Raw genomic sequence first — 25,444 nt, 5'->3', positions numbered from 1 at the left:
ATAATCATAGCAGAGGAAGTAATAAAAACACAGTCACCATGTGTCAAATTTGATTCGCTGCATCCAAGTCTCTGAAAGCCCCCGAATATACACAGCACTGTCTGATTTGTATGTTGTTATTATTTGTTTATTTCTGCTTCTTGAGTCTATATTATGACCCATAAACTATTGTATTGCTACGGTGAATAGACGTACGTGTGTCAATGTGCCGCCACAGCGCTCCTGCCAATAAATGTGGCTTTGAAGCTATAGCGCTTTAACGCTATAGAGCACAAGAGGAAGGAGATGTATAAGTCAGGCATACTTTACAGCCGTTGGTTTGTCTATAGGGAAACGCTTAGTGCTGATCTAGTTTTGAAGAGCTGCTTTGGCCTCCTTTAATTCAAGGAGGCGTGCTCCATCTCCGTAACAAAAAGGGGAATTCATCATCTGTGGCAAAAAAAAAAAAAAGCAAACCTGTTTAAACACCCCAGCCAGGTGCTCAATTATCCAGTCAGACTTTTGGGAGAAGGTAAAAGTGACTCACCGCTTTTGAAATTGTAACGTAAGCACGCCCACGCTCTGCTATCAAAGTTGCAGCGCACAACAAGACGGCAGATCCGCTACGTTATCATGACACGAGGAAAACGAATGTTGAATGCAAACAGCCAGAGGGTGGTAGAAACAAAAGCCGCCCTGTCTCCGCACGCTGCCGATCTGCCACATGCGTACATTAGCTATTCTAACCTGGAGGGCTCCCGCATTGAGGGATTCCATGATGAGCCCTGTGTAATTTGTCAGGTAAATAAATCTCTTTCCTTCATCCTCCCACAGGGCTGGCCATTGATTATTTCAACCAGCGATTATACTGGGCAGATCCGGAGCTCTCACATATAGGGAGCATGAGATTGGATGGCTCGGACCCTCTGGTGACAATCAGTGACAGACACGGTAAAGCCAAGTGGAAAACAAAGCACATCCTCTCCATTTTAAACACACACTGTTCCAGCCTCGCTTTCGTTCCCTCAACTTTTTTTTTTTTTTTTATCACATCGTAATGAAAAACACTGCTCGTGTGTTTTCAAAAGGGGTAAGCTTCAAAAAGAAAAAAAAAAAAAAAACATGTTAAGATCAAATCTGCCCACACTGCAACATTCCCGCTTCTTCTATCCGCCACAGGATATGAACCTTCATCTTCCCAAGCCTGTGAGTGTTCTGGAAGGGTTACTTGATTTTTTTCACCAGCTTTATTTTTCTCTGCTGCATTGACAGGGATCTCACAACCATACAGACTCGATATATTTGAAGACTTCATCTACGGAACTGGACTAAAACACGAGGTCTTCAAGATTCACAAATACGGCAAACAGCCGGTGGAGTTTCTCAATTTGGGGATGGAGAAGCCGACTAATGTTTTGATCTCCCACCGTTACAAACAACAAGATGGTGAGTGGTCGCGTCGATCCCCTCCAGACATGTCTTAAGAGCTTTGGCTAATAATGTGTTTCTGGTATTGTTTGTTCCACATTAAAGCTCTAATTAACTTCCTTAAATTTACATCTAGTCCTTGACCCTCTTAGAAATATCCACAATTCTTGCAAATTTATGTTATTACAAAAGTGTAACGACTTTGCAGGAGACGTCTAAACCCAAACGCTTCTGCTTATGCTTTAGTTAAGTTTAGGCACAAAAACCACGTGGCGAGGGTTTGGAAAACATCATGTCTTAAACACAGGTATTTTAACGGTTTAAAATACCTGTTTTGGTCTCCACAAGCACAACTGAAGCTTTCTGGACTTCCCATCAAAAGTATATTATTTTTGTCGCCACAAACAAGGTGTAAAATTATTCCTGCGGTTCCAGTGGTTTACACACCACACAGTCTCAATCCTCAGTCACCGGCCTGTAACTCCGCCACCATCCCCCCTCCGCCTGCCCATGAGAGTCAGGTCATTAACATGTAAAGCGACTGTGATATCACACGTTTTGTAGAAAGGTCAACATGTTCTTTAGCTTATGACACATACAAATGTGAACCTGTCAGTGGTTTTGCAGGAAAGCTGCTGGATGTCTCTTACTTCACTGTGAAGTCCATTATCAGCGTTTGTGCGCTGAAGGTTTCAAGTTTCCTCGTCGTACCTGCGTGAGCTGAATATTGGACCAGGATCGCTTTTTTTTTGTTCGTTCTTTTAATATAAGTTCAGACTTTTGTCCTGCATTACAATCGCTGTTTATTCAATCTTAATTTTCAAGGTAGCTTCACTTTGTACTTCCTTCAGATATTGTTTTAGTCGGATGTTACCTCGGGTTAAGTTTTAGGTGCGGTTTTGTTCTGATTCTCAATTCTAAGGCTTGATAAAAGATGCATTGAAAAGATTTTTCTTTTTTTGTATAAAAATTGCCCACAAAATGGTGTTTATACAGTTCAAGACTTGCACACTGTATTCACGAGGCAATTAACAAAACAGGCACGCAAGGCAAGGCGCACTGTAACATTCAACATTTTAACAAACCACATATATTAATGTGAATGGAACAAAATAAAAGAAAGGAAATAATAGCTTACTGTCACAGGTCACAGACAGCCATGGTACATAATCAGTGATAATTTAAAGAGTGTTGGGATGGATGTAGTTTTTCAAAAGATCCACTGGATGTTAAACCTTAAGTTATAGATAAATAGCGCAGTATGAAAATAAAAAATAAACTATATTTGGGTAAAACAAATCAAAAAGGCTTTTATTTTCTCAGACAAATGTACTTACCACTTGTCTTGTATAAAAGAAAAGTCTTGCTTTTATAGTTTGAGTATGCAGCTGAGGATTTCAGCTACATAATGTGTGGACGGCCCCAAAGAACACAGACAAAGTCAATCAATGCAACCATGCCTTTCCCCCACTTTCCTCATATAGCAGGCCGGCCTCAGTTATTTGTTATATCTCTGGAGTTAATGGTTATAGAGCATCAGACAGCTCAGTCTTGGTCAGTTTTTCACTTAAAGGGCAGCTGTTCCGTTCCCCCCGGAGACTCATTAAGGCCAGCCATGTAGTGTGTGGTGTGAAGTCTGTGGGAGGAAAAAGATGTGCACAGCCTGCAAAAAGCTGTGACATGAAGGCTTGATAGCTTCAGCAAAACCCTAACAACCATTTAGATTTGTTCGGGGCTTTCATCCTCATGTGCTGTGTAAGAAATCTGTGCACTGATTATTTTTAGTACAGTGTTGTAATCGTTAACGACTTGTCAAGAGACATAAAGTGGGAAGACATAATTATAGGATTACATAAAAAAAAAAATATCTTCGACTCTGTATCTAAATCACATCTGTAAATCATAACTGAAGATCCTTCTTATTAGTGTTTCTTACATCTAATGCATCTGGACACAAACATTACATTCAAAGCAGTGATTCCCGGACTTCTTTCATAAACTCACACAAAGTGATTATCAATATCAAAACCTGATGCAACCCCCTATATGTAAGTGTTCACAGTATGCTTTAAAGTGCAGCTAATTAATTAGAGAACAAACACAGGTTATTCAATCTGAGTGTTGTTGAAGTTGTTCGTATGTTTAGCCCTGCGCTTCTGTGGGCTTCAATCAAATCACACCCTTCACAAACACAAATTAAAAACACTTGAAATGGCTTCAATCTGAGAAAAGAACAAACACTTTTTTTTTTTTTTTTTTTTTGCTTTACAAACAAATGTCTCTGTCTCATCTCAGGCCAGGCTGACAGATTATCTTCTTGGCTCAGTTTTTTTTTTTTTCCTCTGTTTTTTTCCACTCTCTCCACAGCTTCAAATCCATGCCTGAGAATGTCTTGTGATTTCATGTGTCTGCTCAACCCAACCGGTGCCAGATGTACCTGTCCAGAGGGGAAGGTGCTCGTCAATGGCACCTGTAGCGACGCCATCATCTCAGGTAGGCATGTTGTTGTTATACCTTTTTTTTTAAATGAGAATACGTATTGTTTTAGATTTATTGATTGTTATTTTGCGATGTGGCATTAGCATAAGGTCTTTATTCAAATTTCATGGCCCGTTTGTGTGACTTTTGGGGGGCGGACACAAAACCAAAACACACAAAAATATAATTCTATTAAAATGTTGTGAAAGCACCAATAGTCATCCTTTCACAGCTGTCGCAGTACCAGTTTTTACAGGTATTTCCTCAAAAAGATCATAGATTTCTTTTTTTTTTTGGCTTCAAATAAACTCAACACTTTGAATACACTTCATAATTGCCACACTGGATACGCTTAACTTCAGGGGCTTGTCAGAATACACCACCAAAACTCAAATATGAGTAGACGTCCACAGTTGTTCATAGCTGGGACCCGAAAACACTGCATTGTAAACATCTGATGTGTGCTCCCTGCATGCAGTTTTTTGTTCATCTACTTGAAAATTCTGGCTCACACCTCGCACCATTGTTGCTGTCTGACAATACAGCATAGCGCTGTTTGATGTGATTGACTGCTACACACTGCAGCACAGTGAGTGATGTGGGCTTTGCTGCTGTGAAGGTGAACTGTGCCGGCCCCCCTGCGAGAACGGAGGCCGCTGCTTGGCCAACGAAAAAGGAGACTGGAGGTGCTACTGCTGGCCCGACTTCTCAGGAGAGCGCTGTGAGGTCAACCACTGCACAGACTACTGCCTAAATGGAGGCACCTGCATGGGCTCACCCCTGGGTAGGTCTTCTTCAAATCCAAGCATCAAGCATCGTGTTTATGGTCTGTGTTTTGTTATCCTGCTGTAGAGTCCTTTATGTTCAGCTCCGGGAAGACCAAACTGCTACAAACAGACTTCTTCAGTTCCATTAAGTTCTCTGCCTTTTTCCCCTCCTGCACGCTGACCCAGAGCGTGATGCGGCACAGCCGCATTTGTCTCCCTTTAAACTTCCACGCTTTACCCACTCCAGCTCAAATTTTTGCCACATTACATCTGCCACTCGAGCAGTTCTTTTTTTTTTTTGTCAGTTAGGCTCTCGTCCAACAAGCCTCAAATATCAGCCTTCTTTCATGTCAGGGTCCTCTTTCATGCTTTCATGGTTTTCTGGAAACAGTTCTACCCCACAATTTACCGACTGGGTGTGAATATGCTGAGATGTCAGCGCTGGAATTGAATCAGGATGTACAGCCCTATTAACGATGCTATCCGTGATTTACAGCCCTGTACATCATATTCCCATCACAGCAATTATCCACAACATCTCCATTTCCATTTCTCATGAAACAAAAATCACCAGGGCAATTGCCCCGATACACAAAGTGTGGCCTGTTTTCCTACATAAATGTTTTATGCAGTGCGGTGCTCTATTAAAGATCAACCGAGTGATGTACAGTAAATAAAATTAGAAACTAAGCTGTGTGTTTTGGTTTGAGGGAGTCACAGCGGATACACTGAACAGCTGGAGAGATAGACTTTTGATTAGTGATTATTTTTGAATAAATGTTTATTCCTTCAAATCTATTTAAAGCTAGAGTAACATCTGTTTATATTTTCCTTTGGAATTAAAGAAAACATACTGGCACGACAGTAAGTGAACTGGTATTTTAAAAAATTAAACCAACGTTTCTGGCTTTTTTAAAATTCAAATTCTGCTTTTAAAACAGCGCGACATGACATAAAAAGACGCCGAGATAATCACCGCTGCTCATTAAACAGAAAGGAGTCTGTCTATCAGGATCAGAGTAATCATGGAGGATCGCTGCAGTAAGGCGTCAGGACTGAAAAAAGAGAAGGCAGGGCTCCTATTGGTTTTATTCACCAACAGGTTTTTTCATGTCCAACATGCTACACGGGGATGATGTATTGTATGCCGCTTTATGGTGAGAGGAAAAGCTGACAGGAAAACGAAAGCGTTGTGATATCCACTGCGCTGCCGGGAACACTGTGCCTTTTGTTTCATTCATGCTTGGCAACTGTTTCGGTCGATATTGAATATCAGCGAGTGCCCCGAAGATGAGCAAGGGAGCAAATAAAGTCAAATAGGTTTCTTGAAGTCCCCACTTTGGCGATAAAATGGGAACCTCAGAAACAATTAGAGGTTGGAAAGTGTCCAGTTTTCTCTATAAAAACACAAAGTGACATTGAATTCCCGCTCTTTTGTCCCTATCACTGCATGGTTTACCTGCACTTAAACCACAGACGCTCCCAACTGTCTTCTTGCCGTGTTTTTTTGAGATATCCCATCCCGTATGTATGTAGTTTTGAGTGTAATAATTCACAAATGTATGGGAAAAAAGCTAAAACAAAGATGATTGTTCTACGAGATGGCAGTAGACCATTTTATTTATCTTTTTATTTTATTTATTTTTTTGTGTGTTTGTTTCTCATGTCTCTCTTAATTTGGCAATTATTATGTCCCTAGAGTGTTTCGGAAAAAAAACATAGCACTGAATTAAAACTACTGGGACCAGGAAATATTTCCATAATGCATCTCTTTACTTGGCTGAAAGCTCCTACAGCTTCATTATTTCATATTAAAAGTGTGTTTTGTAATGGGTGCTACAGTAATTTTACACTCGTTGGCTGAAACATCTACCAAAGGGCTTATCTCCTTTTTGGTTTTTTAAACAATTATTCTAAATCAAATTCTTGGCGGTAAAAAGTAGCACGCCAGTCTTTTACAAACAACATATCGTTCCCCTCATTCTTTAGCAAATTTACTGCGTAGACATTAATAGTTGGGTTTTGTTCTCCATGTGTGTTAAAACCCACTGATTGAAAAACTGATTCAAAAATGACAAGTCCACAGCTAGAGATAGTTTTTGTCACCGAATGGGTTCAGTATAGTCCTCTCGTTCAGTAGGCCTGGGTTCTTATCTTGTACTAAAAAAGTTTGTTATACTGTAGACGTTTATCTTCCATTTCTGTTCAGCTTTCTATCACTGGCTAGGTTAAAGGAACAAAAACACACTCGGGTTAGGTTTAGGAAAACATGGTTTGGGTTCAAATAGACCCTTTCATAACAGTTAACATGTGTTTAAAAAAATAACTTCTCCCATGTGCGTGTTTTTCCCCAAGTAACACAGCTAAAAATTACAAAATCACGATTGGTCAGTTCCAGTGATGTTCCTGGAACAACAACAACACTGCAAACAAATCATGCATCTACTAACACACTGCCACAGGAAGTCTGCAAGTATCAGAGCGCACAAACATAATGATCCCCTTCTTAAAGTGTAACCAACCTTATTACCAAGTTGAACATGTGTCTATACATAGATGTCCCTCTCAAAATTGAAACTGACCACTTGTCCGGTGTCTTGAAAAGAAGGCCTGAGGCTGCGCATCATCATTTTTACACAGCACTACTAATTTGGACACCGGTGAAACCCCACCTCCACAGTCTGATACATTCGAGGCTTTAAAGTGAAATTCATCTCTTAACAAATTGACAAACTGCAAGAAAGACAAGGCACAACGAATGTAGTAGTGCATTTTTTATGAGATGTGACTGAAGTCGATGCTGTGGTGAGCCGACATTTGACATGTTGTATAGACAAACATGAGACACTATACAGTACGAAACGCTGACTGCATTACAGGTTGACTACCTGATTTTTTTTCACAACCTGTAGCTCCAGCTTTCAAATTACAAGTATGTACCAGTGTTCACTTGAGTTTTAGAGAACTGAAAGCAGTGATAAGGATACAACGGGTAGTTCAGCGGGCCTGGGAGGTTTTAAGCCTCTACAGTAGAAACGGAGTTGGACGGGTTCTGCCTGTTGGGAAAGCTTACAGCCCCAGCAGCCATTAAGTTGACAGAGAAGTGACTGGAGACAGAATGATTGTCTCTTGGACATTTCAAACCCAGATTATCCCAGCCACAGAGTTGTGGAGTGTGAAATTACCAAGCAGTGTGACCTACATGGCGAGACCTGTATCCATGGCAACTTTGTTGTCTTCTATGCAAGCAGTCGTGTCTGGGCAGCGACGATTGTTGCCTTTTCTGAACAGCCCTCAAAACAGCCTTGACGCTCCTGCCCGTCCACTGCGAGCGTGAGTAAATTGAGGCAGGGAGTGTGGCGTTTTAAAATGAGCTGATTTGATTGAAACGTTTCCACCTGCTGGTAATGTGTTACTTTTGCTAACAATAAATAACACTCATTTCACTCCAGCGGTGCATTGGGGCAGCGCACAGCTTCGAAAGATGTCAAATTTTTATTATGACTCACCAAAACTGCAAGTGGGACACAGTCAGATGCGCCTGTGGCACAGGCGTGTGGATTCCATTTGTGTATTTATCTCATCTCCTGTGATGGAGAGAAAGAGTTCAGCAGCAGCTGGATTTTGTGTCCGGCCGTCGTGGTGAATATAGAGCTGAGAACACTGTGGACGTACAGATCTATTTCATCCATGTTCTGACTCTAACCTACAGGCTTGACATCTGTACGCGCCGTGACAATAAAGCTGCTACAAACGATCATTTTATATTAACAGCGGATCAAATGGCTTTGTGTGTGTGTGTCTATTGTGGTGATGAGCACACATGGAATTACAGTATCATCTGACAGTCCACCTTAGCGATATGCATGGAGCACTTCAGCGATTCTGAGGTCATGGTTATGGTTTTTACTCTACGCTACCAGGGTGCACAGTCCAAGTAAGCGACTAGCCGCTGAACGTGGTGGAGCGTTTAGCGGCTAAAGAGCCTGATATTCCCTCAGACAGAGGGTGGAAACCAAAATCAGAGTAAGAGTGAAAATTGGACCCGCATTCATCAGATATGTATTAATAAGACTCAGAATGCTTATGCCGTGGCCAAAGGCAGACTCCCCTTCTGTTTTTGTGGACGATCATTCACTGCTTAAAGGAGAACTTCGGTCGATTTAAACATGCAGCTTCATTGCTCAAGCTACTCTTGACTTGCCAGTACCGAAGACGCGAACAAATTTGATCCAGCCATTACAGAGCTCTGTGAACGGAGACGTAGCATTGAACGCTAACAGCATGGGGTCAGAACTTTAGACTGTGTTTTAAGCGTCTTAACATGCTCCACATCTCACACCAAAAGTTATGCAACATCAGCAGACACCTTAGCACACAGCACTGTAGCGTGTATGACTCAAAATGAATAAAAAAGTAGTTAAAACAGTGTGTTTGTGCAAGCAGCTACTTACCTGTTTGTTGACATCCGTGTGTTCCGGTAGCTAGACCAAACTAGCATATCCATCGAGTGTGCACTTAACAGGCTTAACAGGCTATTGTAAGGCTCATGGCTCATGACAGGCTGTAACATGGACATGTACATTATGAACATAAACACGAAAATGCTGGATTACGTTTCCGTCTCCGCCAGTGAGGGAGTAAATGCACGCTCGACGGATCAGCTAGTTTAGCCTAGCTACCGGAAGACGCCGATGTCAACAAACAGGTAAGTAGCTCCTTGCACAAACACATTGTTTTAACTACTTTTTTATTCATTTTGAGTCATACACGCTACAGTGCTGTGTGCTAAGGTGTCTGCTGATGTTGCATAACTTTTGGTGTGAGATGTGGAGCATGTTAAGACGCTTAAAACACAGTCTAAAGTTCTGACCCCATGCTGTTAGCGTTCAATGCTACATCTCCGTTCACGGAGCTCTGTAATGGTTGGACCAAATTTGTTCGCGTCTTCGGTACTGGCAAGTCAAGGGTAGCTTGAGCAATGAAGCTGCATGTTTAAATCGACCGAAGTTCTCCTTTAACCTTGATTGCAAAACACCCACCGACCTCTGGGTGTAATTGAACGTTTATCGAGTCCGAAGTCCATCGAGGGTTTTTTTACCGGTTGAGATGAATCTGATCCACAAGCAGGTGAGTTGTAAACTGAAGCTGGTTAAAGGGGTTGTTTTTCCTCTAAACTGAGGTATATGAGAAAATGTCTAAAAAGAAGAAAAACAAACAAACACTGGAATCACCACTCCCTCATTTTTCTCATTTTGAAGCAACTGGAGGTCATTTGGACATCTGATTAGGATGCTTCCTGAACGCCACCCTGTTAGAGATAATCCAGACACGTCTGACAAGGAGGAGGATTGTCTGCAGACCCAGAAGACACTTGAGGAATTATATGCATATTGTGTCTGGCCTGGGAATTATTTTGGATTACCTAAATGGCCCTGGAGGACATAACTGAGGAAAAAGGGCACCTTAGCTGCCAATCTATCGTCTCCTTGATCCGCACATGACTGTTTGCCTGAAAGCGATGGATGGAAGTGATGTTTATTTTTATTTATTTCGCACTTTCCCCGTGACCATGGAAACATAATAAGTGTTGGATATTTTAGACAAACTTCTGCAGAAGCATAACAGATACAAGGAAGTTGTTCTTTTAAAGGGCTATAAGTACGCGCTTTCATTTTCAACGAAGGGTCAGAAATGTCACCAAACAGCTGTGCTGTGTGGCTTTTAGTACGCATTACTCAAAGTAAGTACTCAAAGTGCATTTGATGGAACTATTTTGAGCCGTAAGCACTAGATGGTGTTTGCAGGAAAGTGTATGTGAGGTAGCGAAAAAAATAAACGACAGAGTCCTTGTTCATTGTAATGGTGGAGCATGTTACCAAGTGCAGCATTGTGGATGTTGAGGTATTTAAAGCATTTAATGGTGTCTGGAAAACAATGATCCGTGGCACATATCAGGATTTGGCTACACAGACAGTACTCCTGACTAGGACCAATGGTTTTGGTCTCTTCCTGCTCTCATAATCTGTCCTTTTCCTTTCATTGTCCAGGTAAGCCTACCTGCCGCTGTCCTGTTGGTTTCTCCGGGCCTTTCTGCGAGAGGAGGATCTGTGACAACTACTGCTTAAATGGGGGAACATGTGACGTCACTCAGGGGAACCAGCCCGTGTGCCGCTGTATGGCAGAGTACACCGGGGATCGTTGTCTTTACCGTGAGTCCTGCACCCGGTACTTGGTTGGCAGCGGGCGCAACACATGATTGTTATCAGGCGCTTGGCCTTTCTTATGATTGGCATTTGCAAGTCTAGCTGCAAAAACAAATCCCCACAAAGAATGGATCTGAATTCAGTTATGCTGCATAAAATCCATAGGACTAAGCTTTTCAAAGTTCACACACACAGTGCGGAACAAAAAGCAGCCCCCTGAAGTATTTTCTTTTCACAAAAACTGCATTTGCCTCCATTTGCAGATAAACACAATCAAACTACTACAATCAAACAACCTGTGGGTGTTTCTGTGCTGAGGAGATAATGTATTTTCTTTTGCATTGCTTTCTCATAATTGTTTGCGGGGAAACAGTTTCAACTGCACCTCATTAGTATTGTCCCACTGTTGCTCGCCCAAGGGGGTGATATATTTCCGTCTGTGGCTAAGATGTCATTTCATGTGGATGATTAACTCCATTAAAGCCCTGTACAACTCCAATCAAACCAGCTTAAAGCACCTTCCCAGTTGCTCACAAACTGCCCTCTCTTTCTCTCTCCGTCTCTACGGACGCGGCGCAGACATCTGCCACCACTACTGCGTGAACTCCAAGGCCTGCACGCTGTCCAGTAGTGGATATGTGGAGTGTGTGTGTCCTGCCAGGTTTGAGGGAAACAAGTGCGAGGTGGACAAGTGTCTCCGATGCCACGGAGCACCGTGCCTCATTAACGAGGAGACGGGGGATGTGGTTTGCAAGTGAGTATCTGCTCACTATTCCTGTCCCTCATGCCTCCTGCCTTATAGCCGAGCCTTCACAGCCGTCATCATTTATGGAAAAGCATGCGTTCCACAGTGGATTCTGTGGTATCAGTTGCTGTGTCCGCAGGCTTCAAACTGAATGAACTGATTTGATTGAATCTAAAAAATTTATTGGGCCACATACCTTACAGCAATTTAGATTGTGGTAATGTCAGTGAATTAGATGCCAGGTGAACCTGTCTGCTTTGTATGAATTATGCATATGTTTGACAAAACCACCGAGTCATTTTTGCTTCTTTGTAAAAGTGTAGCTTTCTCGCTAGCATCCATTATTTCTTCACCCTCCAGCTGCACAAATGGCAGAATAGCGCCGAGCTGTCAGCTCTGTGACGGATATTGCTACAATGGAGGCACCTGTCACCTGGACCCCGACACCAACCTGCCTTTCTGTCAGTAAGTCACTGCTTAATGGGTGGAGGAAAGTGGGGGAAAAAATTGAATGTTCTCCGCTATTATTCACACTGTTTCCATTCAAATGCTGGCTCTGTGCCCTAGAAAGCCCGGCCTTAGATCACCTAGGGAAACCATTCCCCGCTCGGAGAACAGTGCAAGATAGATGTCTTCCTCCGGAGGAAAAAAATCCTTAAGTCGAGGGAAGGTTTGATGTCACTATGTGGAGGCCACGGCACAGCAGGGGGCCGAGTGCCAGTACACCATCTTGTGCCGCGTGACACCTCACTGTGGCTTAAGGTTTTTAGGCAGATAAAAAAAAAAAACGGTTTCAAAACCCCTTCAAAGCTTGCCATTCTGCACGTATCGCACTGTTCCTCCTTGCTGTTAAGAGCTGATGTCAGGCCTCCCTGACACTCAGTAGCAGGTTTAAGAAGTTCTGCGCTCTAAAAAAAAAAGAAGCCGAGGTATGTGTCAGTGGTAGAACATGCCACGAAATCCAACGGGAGAAAACTTGAAACAGACAAAAGCTTGACTGGCAGACACGAGGAAATGATTGTGAAAGGCTGCCCATAGATTAATACCACCTCAGCTATAATCACATGCAGTCCTGTGTAATCTCCAAGGAGGAAATTGGAAATCCATTTCAAAAGCCAACTCTCTATTTTTTTAACTGCCCATTGTCCACTATAGTTAAATTGAAATTTGTGGTCATCCCTCACAAATTCCAGTGGATAGAATCAATTTCTATGCAAATGATCCCGTCTTATTCGAGGAGGTTAACAGATCCTGATAATGTGGTTTATTATTTGCCGCAAAGAACAGGGATTATGCGAGATGATGGATACGTCTATGTCAAGAAATCGTAATGTTTGACCTTAATACGCTCAGTAAATGTATATTTCATCAAGCCTTTCCTAAAGCGAGAACCTTGTAGGGCAGAGCTCCTTCAATTGGAATGATAACTTTTGTATTAAGCACTAAAAAGAAGGTTAAAGAGGTTTCCGCCAAACGCATCAGCTCTGCGGTCGCGACAGCTACAGTAAACAGCCAAGCCCTCATTCACTGAGAATTATTGGAATATTCTTCTTGAAAAGTACTTTGACCAGACAGTAGCTCTTTTTTTCTTCCTTTACAATGCAGAAAATCTCAATTACTTCAACAATTGCTCTGGCCAATTTGATAAATGCTTTTTTATTTTCTGCATTAGGATTTAACTCTGATGATGTAACTGAGAAGCTGGCCTTGGACACCGTTAGCTTGAAGAAAGTCTTTTTTCTTAGATAAAAAATGTGTAATTATATTTGTTTGTCACTTTGAATTTGACTCTGAATAGCATTCTTTACACACCAACGATGGTAAAACTTTAAAAGGATGTTTTTGCAGGATAGGCAAACTGTATGCAGCGGTCCTGGGTCCTGAGTTTGGTAAATCTGCCGTTACCTTTTTTTATCTCACATTTTAATGTCTGGATAGTTCTGCTGCAAAGCCACAGCAGTTATTTTCATCTCCAAAAATCACTCCCCTTTGAAATACTGTACATTTTCTACACTGATATGTCTCAACAATGTTGGATCCATCCAGAGGTGACGCCACTGTAACAGACTCTTCTCTTGCAGATATTCCCCTCACTTGGTGAGCAGTGAAATTGATTTGTGTTCATGTTATATATTTTGCTAATTTGCCCGATGCAGACACGACATTGACTTACTCCATTTTTATGAATGAGGCTGCTGAAAAGGGATTAGTGTCTCAGCCTCCATTCATCAAGCTGCAAACGGTTTCAACAATATACAGTACATTCTCTGGGCCCTTTTATCACTCCCAACACAATGTTTTGCAGCTGCACGTCAGGGTTCAAGAACCAACGTTGTGATGAGCTGGCCAACCCCTGCGATTACTTCTGTCAGAATGAGGGGATGTGCACATTAACAGCTCTTAACAAACCACGCTGCAAGTAGGTCCTTCTCACCTCTCCAGCTGTATTCAGAGGCCACTCACCCCCTTTGTCTACACCCCCACCTCAACTCCATCTGGCTCCATTTCAGCCTCAGCCCAGTATATGGGCTGTTTGTCACAGTGCCGCCTTGTAGCAGCTTATCATGTAATAAGTGCTGGATAAGGTAATGACTTATTTAATCATATACAGTGAAATGACATGACATTGCTCCAGGATTATAATCTTTCAAGATTACGATCACATTTATTCTTTTTGGGTAGGTTTGGGTCTCTATTTAAATTATTTTCCAGCCATTGTGGTTTGGACTGGTGTGTGTCCTTGGCAAATTGTTAATATGTACTTACTATTTTGATTGAAACGTGTTTTGTCACACTGCCCTGGCTCAGAGGACGAAAGGTTGGCTAACTGTCATTAGTAAGCTTGTAACGTTGTTGTCAAACACTGTGTTGCCCTTCGAGCGTTTGCTCGACCTTTTGTCAGCAACGTTCACAGCTGGACTTTAAACAGGAGGGAAAATGTTTTCTCACTCAGGCATTCTATCTTTTGTGATAATGTAGACTTTAAGTGAAATGACCTTAAACTGCCATTAAGTAATTGATTTCTATCGATAGATCACATTTGATTTATTTTAGTTTCACTTAGCCTTCATTTAACTAGGAAGAAGACTCTAAGAAATCTTCTCTTTCACAAGAGAGCTTGGACAAAATGTCTTCTTTCCATATAAAATATGTCTTCTACAAAAATCACTAATTAGTAAAGCTAATGTGCGTTTAAGGAATAAGGAGTCATTTTGAGAGATATGCAGAGTTGGATGACACACACATTTCTGTACAGTTAATTTGAAAGCTTCTGCCAGAAGTCAATTAGCTTAGCAAAAAAGGCTGGAAGGAGGGGGAAACAGCTGGGCTGGCTATATCAGGAGGTAACACTATCCAGATTTCTCCAAGTGGCCACAAGTTGCCTGGCAACCACCAACTACGACAAATAATCCCGCACGTAACCCTCTGCAGCATGTAACGTGTTTGACATGTTCATAATCGAGCTTTTAGAGGTGTTGGTAGACAGATTTTCTTATCTTTAGACAGATCCAGGCTAGCTGTTTTCCCCCCCCAAGACCCCGTGAAGAGCTTTGAAGCCAATTTGAAATAGCGTCCAAAGCGTGGATACATTTTTGGAGCGTCGCAGCCCCCGTAAAATTAGATTTTGATCCAGTCAGTCCTCTAATATTTGGAGAGCCTAAAAGAGCCCCACCATTAAATTATGATGTTCCAATTCAAGTGAGCGAAGGGTTAATCTGTAAACTAGCCGCCCCCGGCCGGTGGAAGTCTATGTGGAAGATCGGCGTAATTTCACACTCAGGAAGTTGAACTTTTTTTTGGCTGCGTTTGCCGCTGAGAGGCTCTCATAGGAATGAACGAGGATCCATCACTGTATCCAGTTTCCCCTCATTAGGCCCGTTGTTTCACAACATTTCTAGTCTCGCTGCTAAGCTGAGCTAAACAGCTGTCAACAGTGGCTTCGTATTAACTGTACAGACACAAGAGTGGTGTCAATGCTCATATCTAACTATCATCAAGCAAGCAAACAAGCATATAGCTTAAAATGTCAAACTATTCCTTTAATTCAGTTTATATATTATATTAATTATAAGTTGTTGAAGCCGTTAGGTACAGTCGATGAACACATTTCGATATTTAAATTGATATTGCAATGACATTCTTCACTTAGAGCTCAATTCTGACTCTTCTGTGTGATATTTTGAACGGGTATTAGCTGACATGGCACTTACTACATTATCAGTTGCTGCAGGACTCTGTACCGTTGCTGCCCCTCACTGCCACCCATCCACCCATCTCATGCAATCTTCACCCAGCACACAGGAGTCGGGGGGGGGCTAAAACGTGACACTGTCTTTGTGATGTGGCCATCAGTCTGTGCATTTTGCAAACTGTGCATGATGAAAAAGTTGAAACGTAATCCGTTATTGACCAGCCATCACGTATGCGTGTAACTTACCAGGCCGAACATTTCATCAGAAATTGTTTTTTGTATCTTCAACGCCTTCAACGGAGGTTTAGAGAGTATCTTCATTCCTCAAGGAATTATTCTTTTCATGGTTTATGCTTCCCAAACGAGATCAAACTCCCCGTTGCCCCCAAATTTCCCATTAAAATTCATGCCTGCTGTGACATTTCGTTCTGCGAGGGCGTGATTCATTCCCACTATGTATGGGGCTGCATTCTTATTTTTTTTTATTTATTTTTTTTGATAGCCGGATGTTCTGATTCTTAGAGTGCATGTAATTTAGAGTAATTTCATTCTGTCATCAGCCAGTCGCACCCACCAGATCAGTCACGCTTTACAGACCCATTTGAGTCAGTCGTGTGAAATTAGACATCACCTCCTCTAACAGGGGTCATACATCACACTGCTCATCGGATTCCATTGGAACACAAATGAGATGAAGACTTGTTGTGCCGCTGTCATCCTTTAAACCTTTCTTATTTCCTTTTTCTTTTCTTTTTTTACACTGAATATTCAACATGTAAATTCACCTCACACTGTTTATGGACACACATCTACATATATATATATATATATTTATATATACATACAGTAGTGCTCTCTCTCCAGGTGGTGTGTTGTTTGTGTTGGATCAAAGCACTTCATCGCAAGACTGAATCATAATGTGTTGTATATGTTAGCCACGGTCACATCATAATGTAGTTCATCCTCTAAAAGGTGTTTTCTCAGCAGTCTTTCTGCCTGAAAAAAAAAAAAAAAAAAAAAAAAGGTACTCTAATAGAGGTTTTATTTTTACTTTCTCTTGACCTCCTTCAGATGTTCAGCCAATTGGGCAGGCACACAGTGTGAAAGACCCGCCCCTAAAAGCAGCAGATCAGACAACACCAGCGGAGGTGAGTACTCGGAATTTTTTCGAAAGCCTTATTATAAAACCAAAGCATCCCGTATGAATAAATGTATATATATCAATACCACAATGCCCACATCCACACATATGTGCAGGCAAGTTTTTACTTACTCCGATCCCGTGGCGCACAGTTGGACTTGTTCCTGATTGGCAGCCTAACTAGAGAATTACTGAGCTCCGTCCAACCCAGCCAGTTTGCAGTGTTTGAAGAGAAAAGCCTACGCTCAGCAGGTTTACCTCAGTTGAATTAGAGGAGCTGCTGTTGCCGGCTCTGTCTTCAAATTAATTATAAGTAATAGAGTGAAATCTCTTAAGGAAAACATATATACACACTGTGCTACCTTCGGGATCTCTTCTGGTCCTTAACTTTAGATTATCCGCAAGTGCAAAAACAATGCACGTGTTCGTAGAATCTGCATTAACGTCAGAGGTGGAAAAAGTCCACATACAGATACTTTTCGGAGAAAAGACTCGTACTGATTCACTTCTTTACTCAAGTAAAAGCGATAAAGCACAGGCTTTGAAATTAACTCAAGTTATAAAAGTAAAAAGGACATCAGGGAATTGCAATCGGCAATTTCTGTGCAACGCAAACTGAACCTCACTTCATATTAAAACTTTAAGGTAGAATCAGTAGGATTTGTCCCGGCGATATGAGACACAAATACGCCTTTTCTTCACTAGAGCGTCCTTCACTCCTTGTCTCCCCCTTGTTACATCTGCTGTGCATGATATGCACTGTTGAAATCAGGTTCTTGATGCCGTGCAATAACACAAAATAGAAATAATCAATAATCCCCCTCAAATGCAAGGAGAAAAAAGTATTAAATTTGTGTTAAACTATAGAAAGTAAAAGTCAAAAGTTGTCAGGAAATAAATATTAAAGTAAAGAGCAGATACCTGAAAAAACATAATTAGCACATATGTTCTGAGTGGACAGCTGTGGATGGAGTGAATTGTTAAGGCGGCCAGGCCCAAGGAAGAAATCTATATCTTTTATATTGGCCTTTTTTTTGAAGCCCTGGTCCCGGTCAGGCCTGGCTCCATACAGTGTGTCACTATCTAAAGCCATCTCAGCTCCTCCTTTCAATCGTCGCTCATCTCTCCACACCATCTCTCCCTTGTCTGTCTCTCAGGGAGCATAGCTATCATTGTGCCTCTGGTCCTGCTGGTAATCTTGATCGTGATGGTGGTAGCAGGTGTTTATATCTGCAGACGGAGGCAAAGGTAAGTAAATAAATAATGAAATATGAATAAGAAAGAGGCTTCTAAGCAGCAACAGATGATGAGAGATCTGAGACCACACAGCTTTGAAGATAAAATGGACATCTTTGCTTTATAAATGAAAAGTTTTTTTTTTCGAAAATGTTCAGCAGAACATGTCACCTCTGCACTCAGCCTTTGATTAGAATTCAGCTTTTTAGGTCTGCCCGCCATAGCTATGTGCTCCAAAGCGTGCCAAGCGGTGTGATGTGATTTGTTGTACGGATCGGTGCGAAGCTGTGCAGCATGTTGACCTTCATGTTGTGTGTCATGTTAATGATGGCTGGCTTCACACACCTCAGGGGAAAACGTGTCCAAAGACAGCCCATGACAAACGGAGGGATAAACGTGGAGATTGGGAACCCGTCATACAACATGTATGAAGTGGACCACGACAACCATGCTGATGCAGGCAGCCTGCTGCGACCCAACTTCACGCTGGACCCTCACAAGGTTTGGTTATTGTACTCAATGTTAAACCAACTTCAGTGCCAACAGTTAACTAAAGCTTTGCAGCTGTCTAAAAATGAATAGTTGAGAACATGGTTTTGGCTTAGTTCTCTTAGATTGATCCACAGTGTGTGTTTAGCTAATGGCTACTTCTTTTTGCCATTTCAAATTTTTTTTTAATAAATAGATTTAAAAAAACAAATATTTACTCATATAAGAAGACAGAATTAGAGTGCAGTCAGATTATATTTCTTGAAAAACAGTAACAGTTTGTTGTAACGGTTAGTGTTTGGGTTGCTAAAGTGAAAAAGAGCTTTTTGTAACATGAAATTGATCTAAAGTGAGAGACTTTTCATGCTTGAAAGCATCATTTTTTGCCATGGTGTCTGAAATGCACGACAAAACTAATCTACATTAGAGACTCCCACCCAAGAGACAAAAAACTGCAGTATATCGAGATGGATGCGAGATATATCCTTTTTTAGGTTAATATCTTCTGAATAAGAATCAAAGTTAAACTAATGTCATTGCCAACAGTAAACTAAAGCTTTACATTTGTCTGTAAATGCAAATTTAATGATTTTGACTTCTGTCGTTGCTTTGTGCAGTGAAGCATTATGACTGACATTATTTTCTCATTTGCTCATTTTAACTAGAATGTATCTTGTTTTGACAATATCCTTTCCATAGTGTAACAAGAAAGTTTTCATTATTGTAGAGGCATTACTCTGTTTTTACGAGAACCTTTTTCCTGTAATAACAAAATTTAATTGTCTCTTGTTATATGAGCTGTTGCTTGCGATCGCAGATCTACTCTGACATCAAGTAGACACAAAGTATTTACACGTATGGTGCACAAAACAACACAAAAGCAGCTCACAGCTATAATCTATTAAACACCTTCCAACATGTCTTGCTCAATGCTGTTCAGTTGATATTTGTTAATCCATAATTGACTAAGCGCAGACTAAAGTGTCTCTTCAGACACTGAGCAAATCTTTTTCTTGTTTCAAAACCACGCGTATGAAATATTGTTAAACAACATCTAGTAGCACAGTACATAATAACAACATGTGAATCACAGTCACTGCACACAGACATTTTTCCGTGATTCAACTCTTTTAATCTGCATCTGCGAAACAAGAATGTACTCAACAAACTCTGCGAAACCTTGTGTTAAACAAATAAGATAAAATACCTTTTTGCCAAAGTTGTTTTTTAATGCAGGCAGGAGGAAGGCCACCCAGCACCAATTCCCAACTATTTCCCAGCTTTCTAAAAAAAATAATTGTGTGCTGTGTTGTTTGTCTCTGTTCCAATTACCGTGATAATGTGACATCTAGCATTGGGATGAATCAAATTCCATAAAAGCCTTGGCTGGTGTGCAGGAATGCACAGGTGCCGTGAACTGAGAGGACTCTTCATCTGGCTGGTGATTTATTCTGCTCATGGCCCTCAACCCCACACTAACATCCAGCATATCAAATGAATCATAACACCTCCACTGATGTTGTTATCTAGCTCACCTGCTCGAGCTTCAAGCCTAATGCTGTCGCTTCTTGGCCTGCCAATTCTGACATCTGCTATTGTCAGTCCAATCTGGCTGTATTTTTCAACAGAGCACGCTGTGTTGAATCTAAACTAGCTTCTGTGTTCCACTGCACTCTCTCCACTCAGTTTCCCTCCTCTTTAATTCAGTACAGTGTGATTTTGAGTGAAACTTGAGCCCTGTAACACCTCGTATTTTAAAGATTGCACATATATATAACTACTAGATGACGATGCATTATTCTATGCGTAGGGTTGTTTAACGTTCGCTGTGTTGCGCTGTGAACAGAGGTGGTGCTTGTTGTGTTGCAGGGCTGGTGTGTACAATCCAGTGACCCTCGCACCTTGGGCATGAACTCTGTGCCCAAGGAGGTTATCCCTGGACAGGTGAATTTCAACTTCGCTTCATGTTTGCCCTCCAGAAAAACCCCAAAAATCATCCTCATGCATTTCCCAAAAGTTCGCTGTGTACCAGGCAAACTAGGAGTGGGTGATCTGATGTTCTAAGACTGCGAACGATCGTAAAGGCGAGACACAATCTTAATTTTAAGCACGTGTGTCTTATTCTGCTTCCGAACGTGACATTATCCCAATAGCAGATCTGTGCTGCTCGAACAAACCAATAGATGATTTAGCCAACTTGATGGTCATGCTGATCGGACAAATGACTTCATGTGGCTCTAAACAATGCAACGTGAGTTATAGCTAGCAACATGGCGGATGAGAAGCGTGTGCCAAAATAGTTCTACCTGAAATGCAATTGTGTGTCCTGAGGCTATTTCAAGTTTGGCTGTAGCTTACGGGGCATTTCAATGTTGAGAGAAAAGATCTTGAAGCAGATCATCGATTGTGTTTGCGATTAAACAGATTGTGAGATTGCTTTTTTGGCCAGATCGCCCACCCCTAAATAAAAGGTTTTAAAAACACCCCACCCACATCCACAGTCATCGGTATCTGTTCCCTTCTTCATTTTGTGAGATCACAGCTGAAATATACCCCTTGTGTCCAAAAAAAGTCCAAAGCTATGGATGAAATCCGTGCTTGCATGGCTCCATGTTTAAATTGCCTTCTTCCTGCATGTTGCTGTCTATTACTGTACTCCCAGTCTGCTAATGGCGAACGCATGAGTCATGTCTTGTGCTCGGACGTTTCACCCACTTTGTAAACTCCACTTTTCCTGGAAACTGCACTAGTCAACATTTTCTAATATCAACGTGAGCTTGAATGACCTTGTGTGATGTGAAACAGGAGGTTGTTTTGTCTCTTTGTTTTAGTCTCTTTTAGCTCATTGTTTTGGTTTTCTGCAAACTGGCCAACAAACTCTGCTATTTGTGAACCTTGACTGTAGACGCAGCAGGCAGCTGATCCAGTGGTGGACTCAGGATTTTTTGAGGGGCAGGGATGGACAACATAAGTAGGGCACCAGCTTTATGTAGAAAGTTGTAGTGAAATAGTCAGAAGCCCTGATTAAGATGAACATATTTATTATTGCACCGCTGTCATAAACCACACAGAGAACTAATAACTATTTAACCATTTATTTCAAAAATATACACATGGTAATCACATGTTGTCCACTGGAGGGCACCCAGAAGGCACCTCGTCAAGTTTAATCTAGCATAGGAGCACCGAGAGGGCACTTTAGCTGTCAAAACAAACACTGCCGAAATTAACAGCACACAGTCAAACCTAGCATGAAGCCATAGTAGTATTTTTTTTTTTGTTTCGTTTTCTTCCGCTTTATCCGTGCGGGTCGCGGGTGATGTTACCGCTTTTATACCAACTTTGTTCAAGGTGGAGCGGAGGTACTGGGGCCAAATCCAGTGACTCTATGGGCGAAGGCCAGGGTACTCCCTGGATGAGTCGCCAGCTCATCGCAGGGCCCTTACTGATGGCAGTGGCTGCCACGAAGGTGCCAACTGCACATCAGGAGCAGTGTTGGGGTTCAGCATCTTGCTCAAGGATGCTTCGGCTTGTAACTCAGTCCCGCCCTGGGGAGCCAGGGATTCGAACCAGCGACCTTCCGGTCACTAGTCCTCAGCTCTACCCACTGAGCTACAGCCGTAAACAAAGTAGTAAACAAAGTGAATTATCTATCATTTAGCAGCTAAGTTTGACATTTTTTCAAGAGTTGGCAAAGACCAAAACAGAGCTAAAAGAAGACTGAATGTTGGACGTATCAGGTGTGAAGAACAAAAACAACTCCAGATCATAATGGTGTCCCATCAAATTAAAATAAGCTATATACCACAAAAACTTTGTAAGCTGATCCATCAGATGCCCCCAAGTGGCCAAAAACTGTGAATGCAGCCTTAAGACTCTCGCTGTTCTGATGTGATATATATCAATAACTATTAACTTTTTTCATCTTCTCCCCTTTCTATACAGCCCATGAACTACTCCAACCCAGTGTATGCAAAGATATATATCGACGGGCAAAACTGCCGGAAGCCGGTCATCAGTATCGACGAGAGGAGAGAGCTACTCCCAAAGAAACTAGAGGGGACAATTCATGAAACCGCCGCATAGCCTAACTTTACACTTTGTACTTCTTTTTTTACCACAGTGTACAATGTATAATACGAAGGAGGAAACAAGAAGTTTTCTATTTCCTACGAGGCTCTTAGGTCTTACCGGTTTAGCATCAGCATATTGTCCTTGTTGGTGTGCTGACAAGTTTTTTGTTTTGTTTTGTTTTGTTTTCCATTTACCGTTTGCTTTCTAATGTTCGTCAAACATAAGTTATACAGCGCTACACTGTATACTGTGTGACACTGAAGTAAAGCTGCTGATTTGCAAAAACTTTATTAACACCGTACACCACACTTGTGCACAGTTTAAACCTTAAAAATGCAGTGCTAAAAATTTGTACCCATACCTGTTTCTAGTTTCAGTGGAATACATGAGGACACTGTGTCGTTTTGTGAAGGCGATGAAGGCAGGTTGGCTCAATTTTTCTGAACAAATGTAAGTATCGTTGAGAAAGAGTTAAAGTGGGTTGTTTCTAAGGCTTTTTCGTTTCTTTTTTTCTTTCCTTTTTTTTTACATGTCATATGACGTATGGACCACAAAGCTTTGCAACTGAGCAGTGAAGCTTGATATTTTTTTAGGTTTTATCTTTATTTTTTTCTCTCCTCGGTATACCTGACGGATCTACAGACTGGATTTCCAGTGATGGCCATAATATCAACATAATAGTCCGTATAGTCTTCTGTCTTTTTTTTTCCCATTTTCATGGATGTCAAGCGCCGTCCGCCCCGTATCGACAGTAATATGCCACACACTTCTTTATCTTTTGGTGAAAGAGATTGAAGCCCACCTTGAATGTTCTCCGATCAGATTCCCAGATCCTGTACTGTACACTGAAGAGACAGATACTGAATACCATATTTTTCTAGGTCTCATATGTCGACAGATGGATTAAAGATGTAGACACAGAAGAGATTTACCACAGCTACACAAAAGGTTATGAAGAGTTATTATAAAACACATCTGTTACTTCAGAAGAGGAAAGATGATAAATATAAGAAATTTTATAATTTTGTATTTGATTTGTATGTTGTTTGGCTGCTTGTATTTTGAAGAAATGTATTAAATGTAAGTAATTTTTATATAAAATGTAAATCGATATTGATTAAAGGGGGCTTATTTCCACGTTGTGTCCCTCTCTTACACAACACACCTCATCCTCCGCAATATATTATACAGTAGACGTAGAAAGTAGTTCACGTACGATGTCAAGCACTCTCTATAGTGTAGCAGTATAACAGTACTGTCTATAAAAAGAATATGTACTGTCTTGTCAGCCAATTCAACCAGTGTTTCTCCAATAGAGCGTCTGTGGTTCATACAGCCACTGACCTGACAAGTCAATCAACAGTGTGACGCCTGTTACCTGCTGTGCAGATGGAAGATTATTGCCCTCCCTAGGTGTTCAGGAAGGCCAACACCATTCATTACCTGGTGGTGGGGACACAGCGCTCAGTGCCACCCGCTGAATGATAATTCAGTCCCCCTCTTAGTTCCCTCACAATGGCTTTCCACACACTTCTCTCCATGGCAACCGGACTCACTCCTGCCCTTCTCTCCTTCTGTCTGTCATATCGGCTGGATCTGAGAGTAGACCCAGCAAAACAAATTTTGATGATCGTTCAAGAAGAAACCTCACTTTCTGAGCTTCTTTGATTGTCCTCCACATTAAAGCCTTGAAGCAATGAGGACACAAGTGTAAAATCTATTCACATGGCAGCCATTTTCCTCTGACATCACACGGGAGTGGGAAGCTTGAATGCGGGGATCATGTTATAGAGAGGTGTGGGGATGATGTATTTTTGTAGGTTGACCCCCAAAGTTAGCTTTAACCTTGGTTTCCCTCCACATTTATTTATTTTGGAAAATCACCAAAAATAATGATACTTAGAAGTTTTGTTAGACAAGATAATCTCCACAGATGAACACCTGTTTTTTGATTTTTTTAAACCGTATTTTAAATCGCTAAAAGTTCAAAGCTAACGTCAGATTATAAAACCGACTACATGGTGGTCAAATGATTTACATGTCACCACCACTAAGCGCCTTACTACAAAATTACTTCACACGTTTTCTATCAATCTGATCAATCTACAAGGTGAAAGGTTACAGTGACAATAGTTCTTTAAAGATGGACTTGTGAGTAGATGAGTCTGTGTTGTGCCAGATGACATTTAATGTTCCTAAAAACTTCTGTAGGCTCATTCAGCTTCTTAACCGTTGTTTTTTAGGTTTGCAGGGGCTTTATAATTGTTGGACATAATGTGTGAATATCTTAGACCTGTGATAACCACAGGCCTTAGTTCAGGCATTCAAAACAATAAATCTGAAAAACCAATGACTTTGAGACGAGGGGAACCAGAAATGCAAAAATGCTAGGTTACAGGAAGCATTACTACAACGGTCTATACAACTGAGTTCTGCGTGGTGAGTTGTATAGATGTAGTAAATATGTAGTAAATCACTGAAAAGAGGACAGATAGTGAATATCTTGAGGGACATTGGGCCATATTCCAAGGTAAAACAAGAAATTTGATAAGCTAATAAACGACAGCAGCCAACGTTAGCATTCAGCCTCTTCCTAGCTTACATTACATCCCTTGAAATGTTTTTTAGAATTAATTTATGCCTTTCTTACTGCATGTGTCACACTATCAAACAGTAACGTTATCTAGGATGTGATTGAACACTGACGTT

General features: G+C 41.3%; 1 protein-coding gene across 7 annotated transcripts in view; it reads left to right on the top strand.

Moving 5' to 3' along the window:
* The window catches only part of lrp1bb (low density lipoprotein receptor-related protein 1Bb), a 301,330-nt gene extending 277,458 nt beyond the window's left edge, over positions 1-23,872 (top strand). For 4 of the 7 annotated variants that reach the window (XM_030428474.1, XM_030428470.1, XM_030428471.1 and 1 more), the window contains 13 exons: positions 814-930; positions 1,252-1,425; positions 3,775-3,900; positions 4,505-4,669; positions 10,703-10,864; positions 11,438-11,612; positions 11,964-12,068; positions 13,909-14,022; positions 16,867-16,943; positions 18,094-18,184; positions 18,523-18,673; positions 20,531-20,605; positions 22,607-23,872. In XM_030428474.1, the coding sequence (XP_030284334.1) occupies positions 814-930; positions 1,252-1,425; positions 3,775-3,900; positions 4,505-4,669; positions 10,703-10,864; positions 11,438-11,612; positions 11,964-12,068; positions 13,909-14,022; positions 16,867-16,943; positions 18,094-18,184; positions 18,523-18,673; positions 20,531-20,605; positions 22,607-22,747 (1,673 nt within the window). In that variant the 3' untranslated portion in view covers positions 22,748-23,872. The remainder of the gene's footprint in view (positions 1-813; positions 931-1,251; positions 1,426-3,774; positions 3,901-4,504; positions 4,670-10,702; positions 10,865-11,437; positions 11,613-11,963; positions 12,069-13,908; positions 14,023-16,866; positions 16,944-18,093; positions 18,185-18,522; positions 18,674-20,530; positions 20,606-22,606) is intronic. The other 3 variants (XM_030428475.1, XM_030428473.1, XM_030428472.1) reach the window with 2 other exon arrangements.
* Positions 23,873-25,444: the final 1,572 nt, after the last annotated feature.

The sequence above is a fragment of the Sparus aurata genome, chromosome 9 (assembly GCF_900880675.1).
Source record: "Sparus aurata chromosome 9, fSpaAur1.1, whole genome shotgun sequence".
Lineage (NCBI taxonomy): Eukaryota > Metazoa > Chordata > Actinopteri > Spariformes > Sparidae > Sparus > Sparus aurata.
Note: the sequence above shows the minus strand (reverse complement) of the source record. Positions and strands in the feature narration are given on the sequence as shown.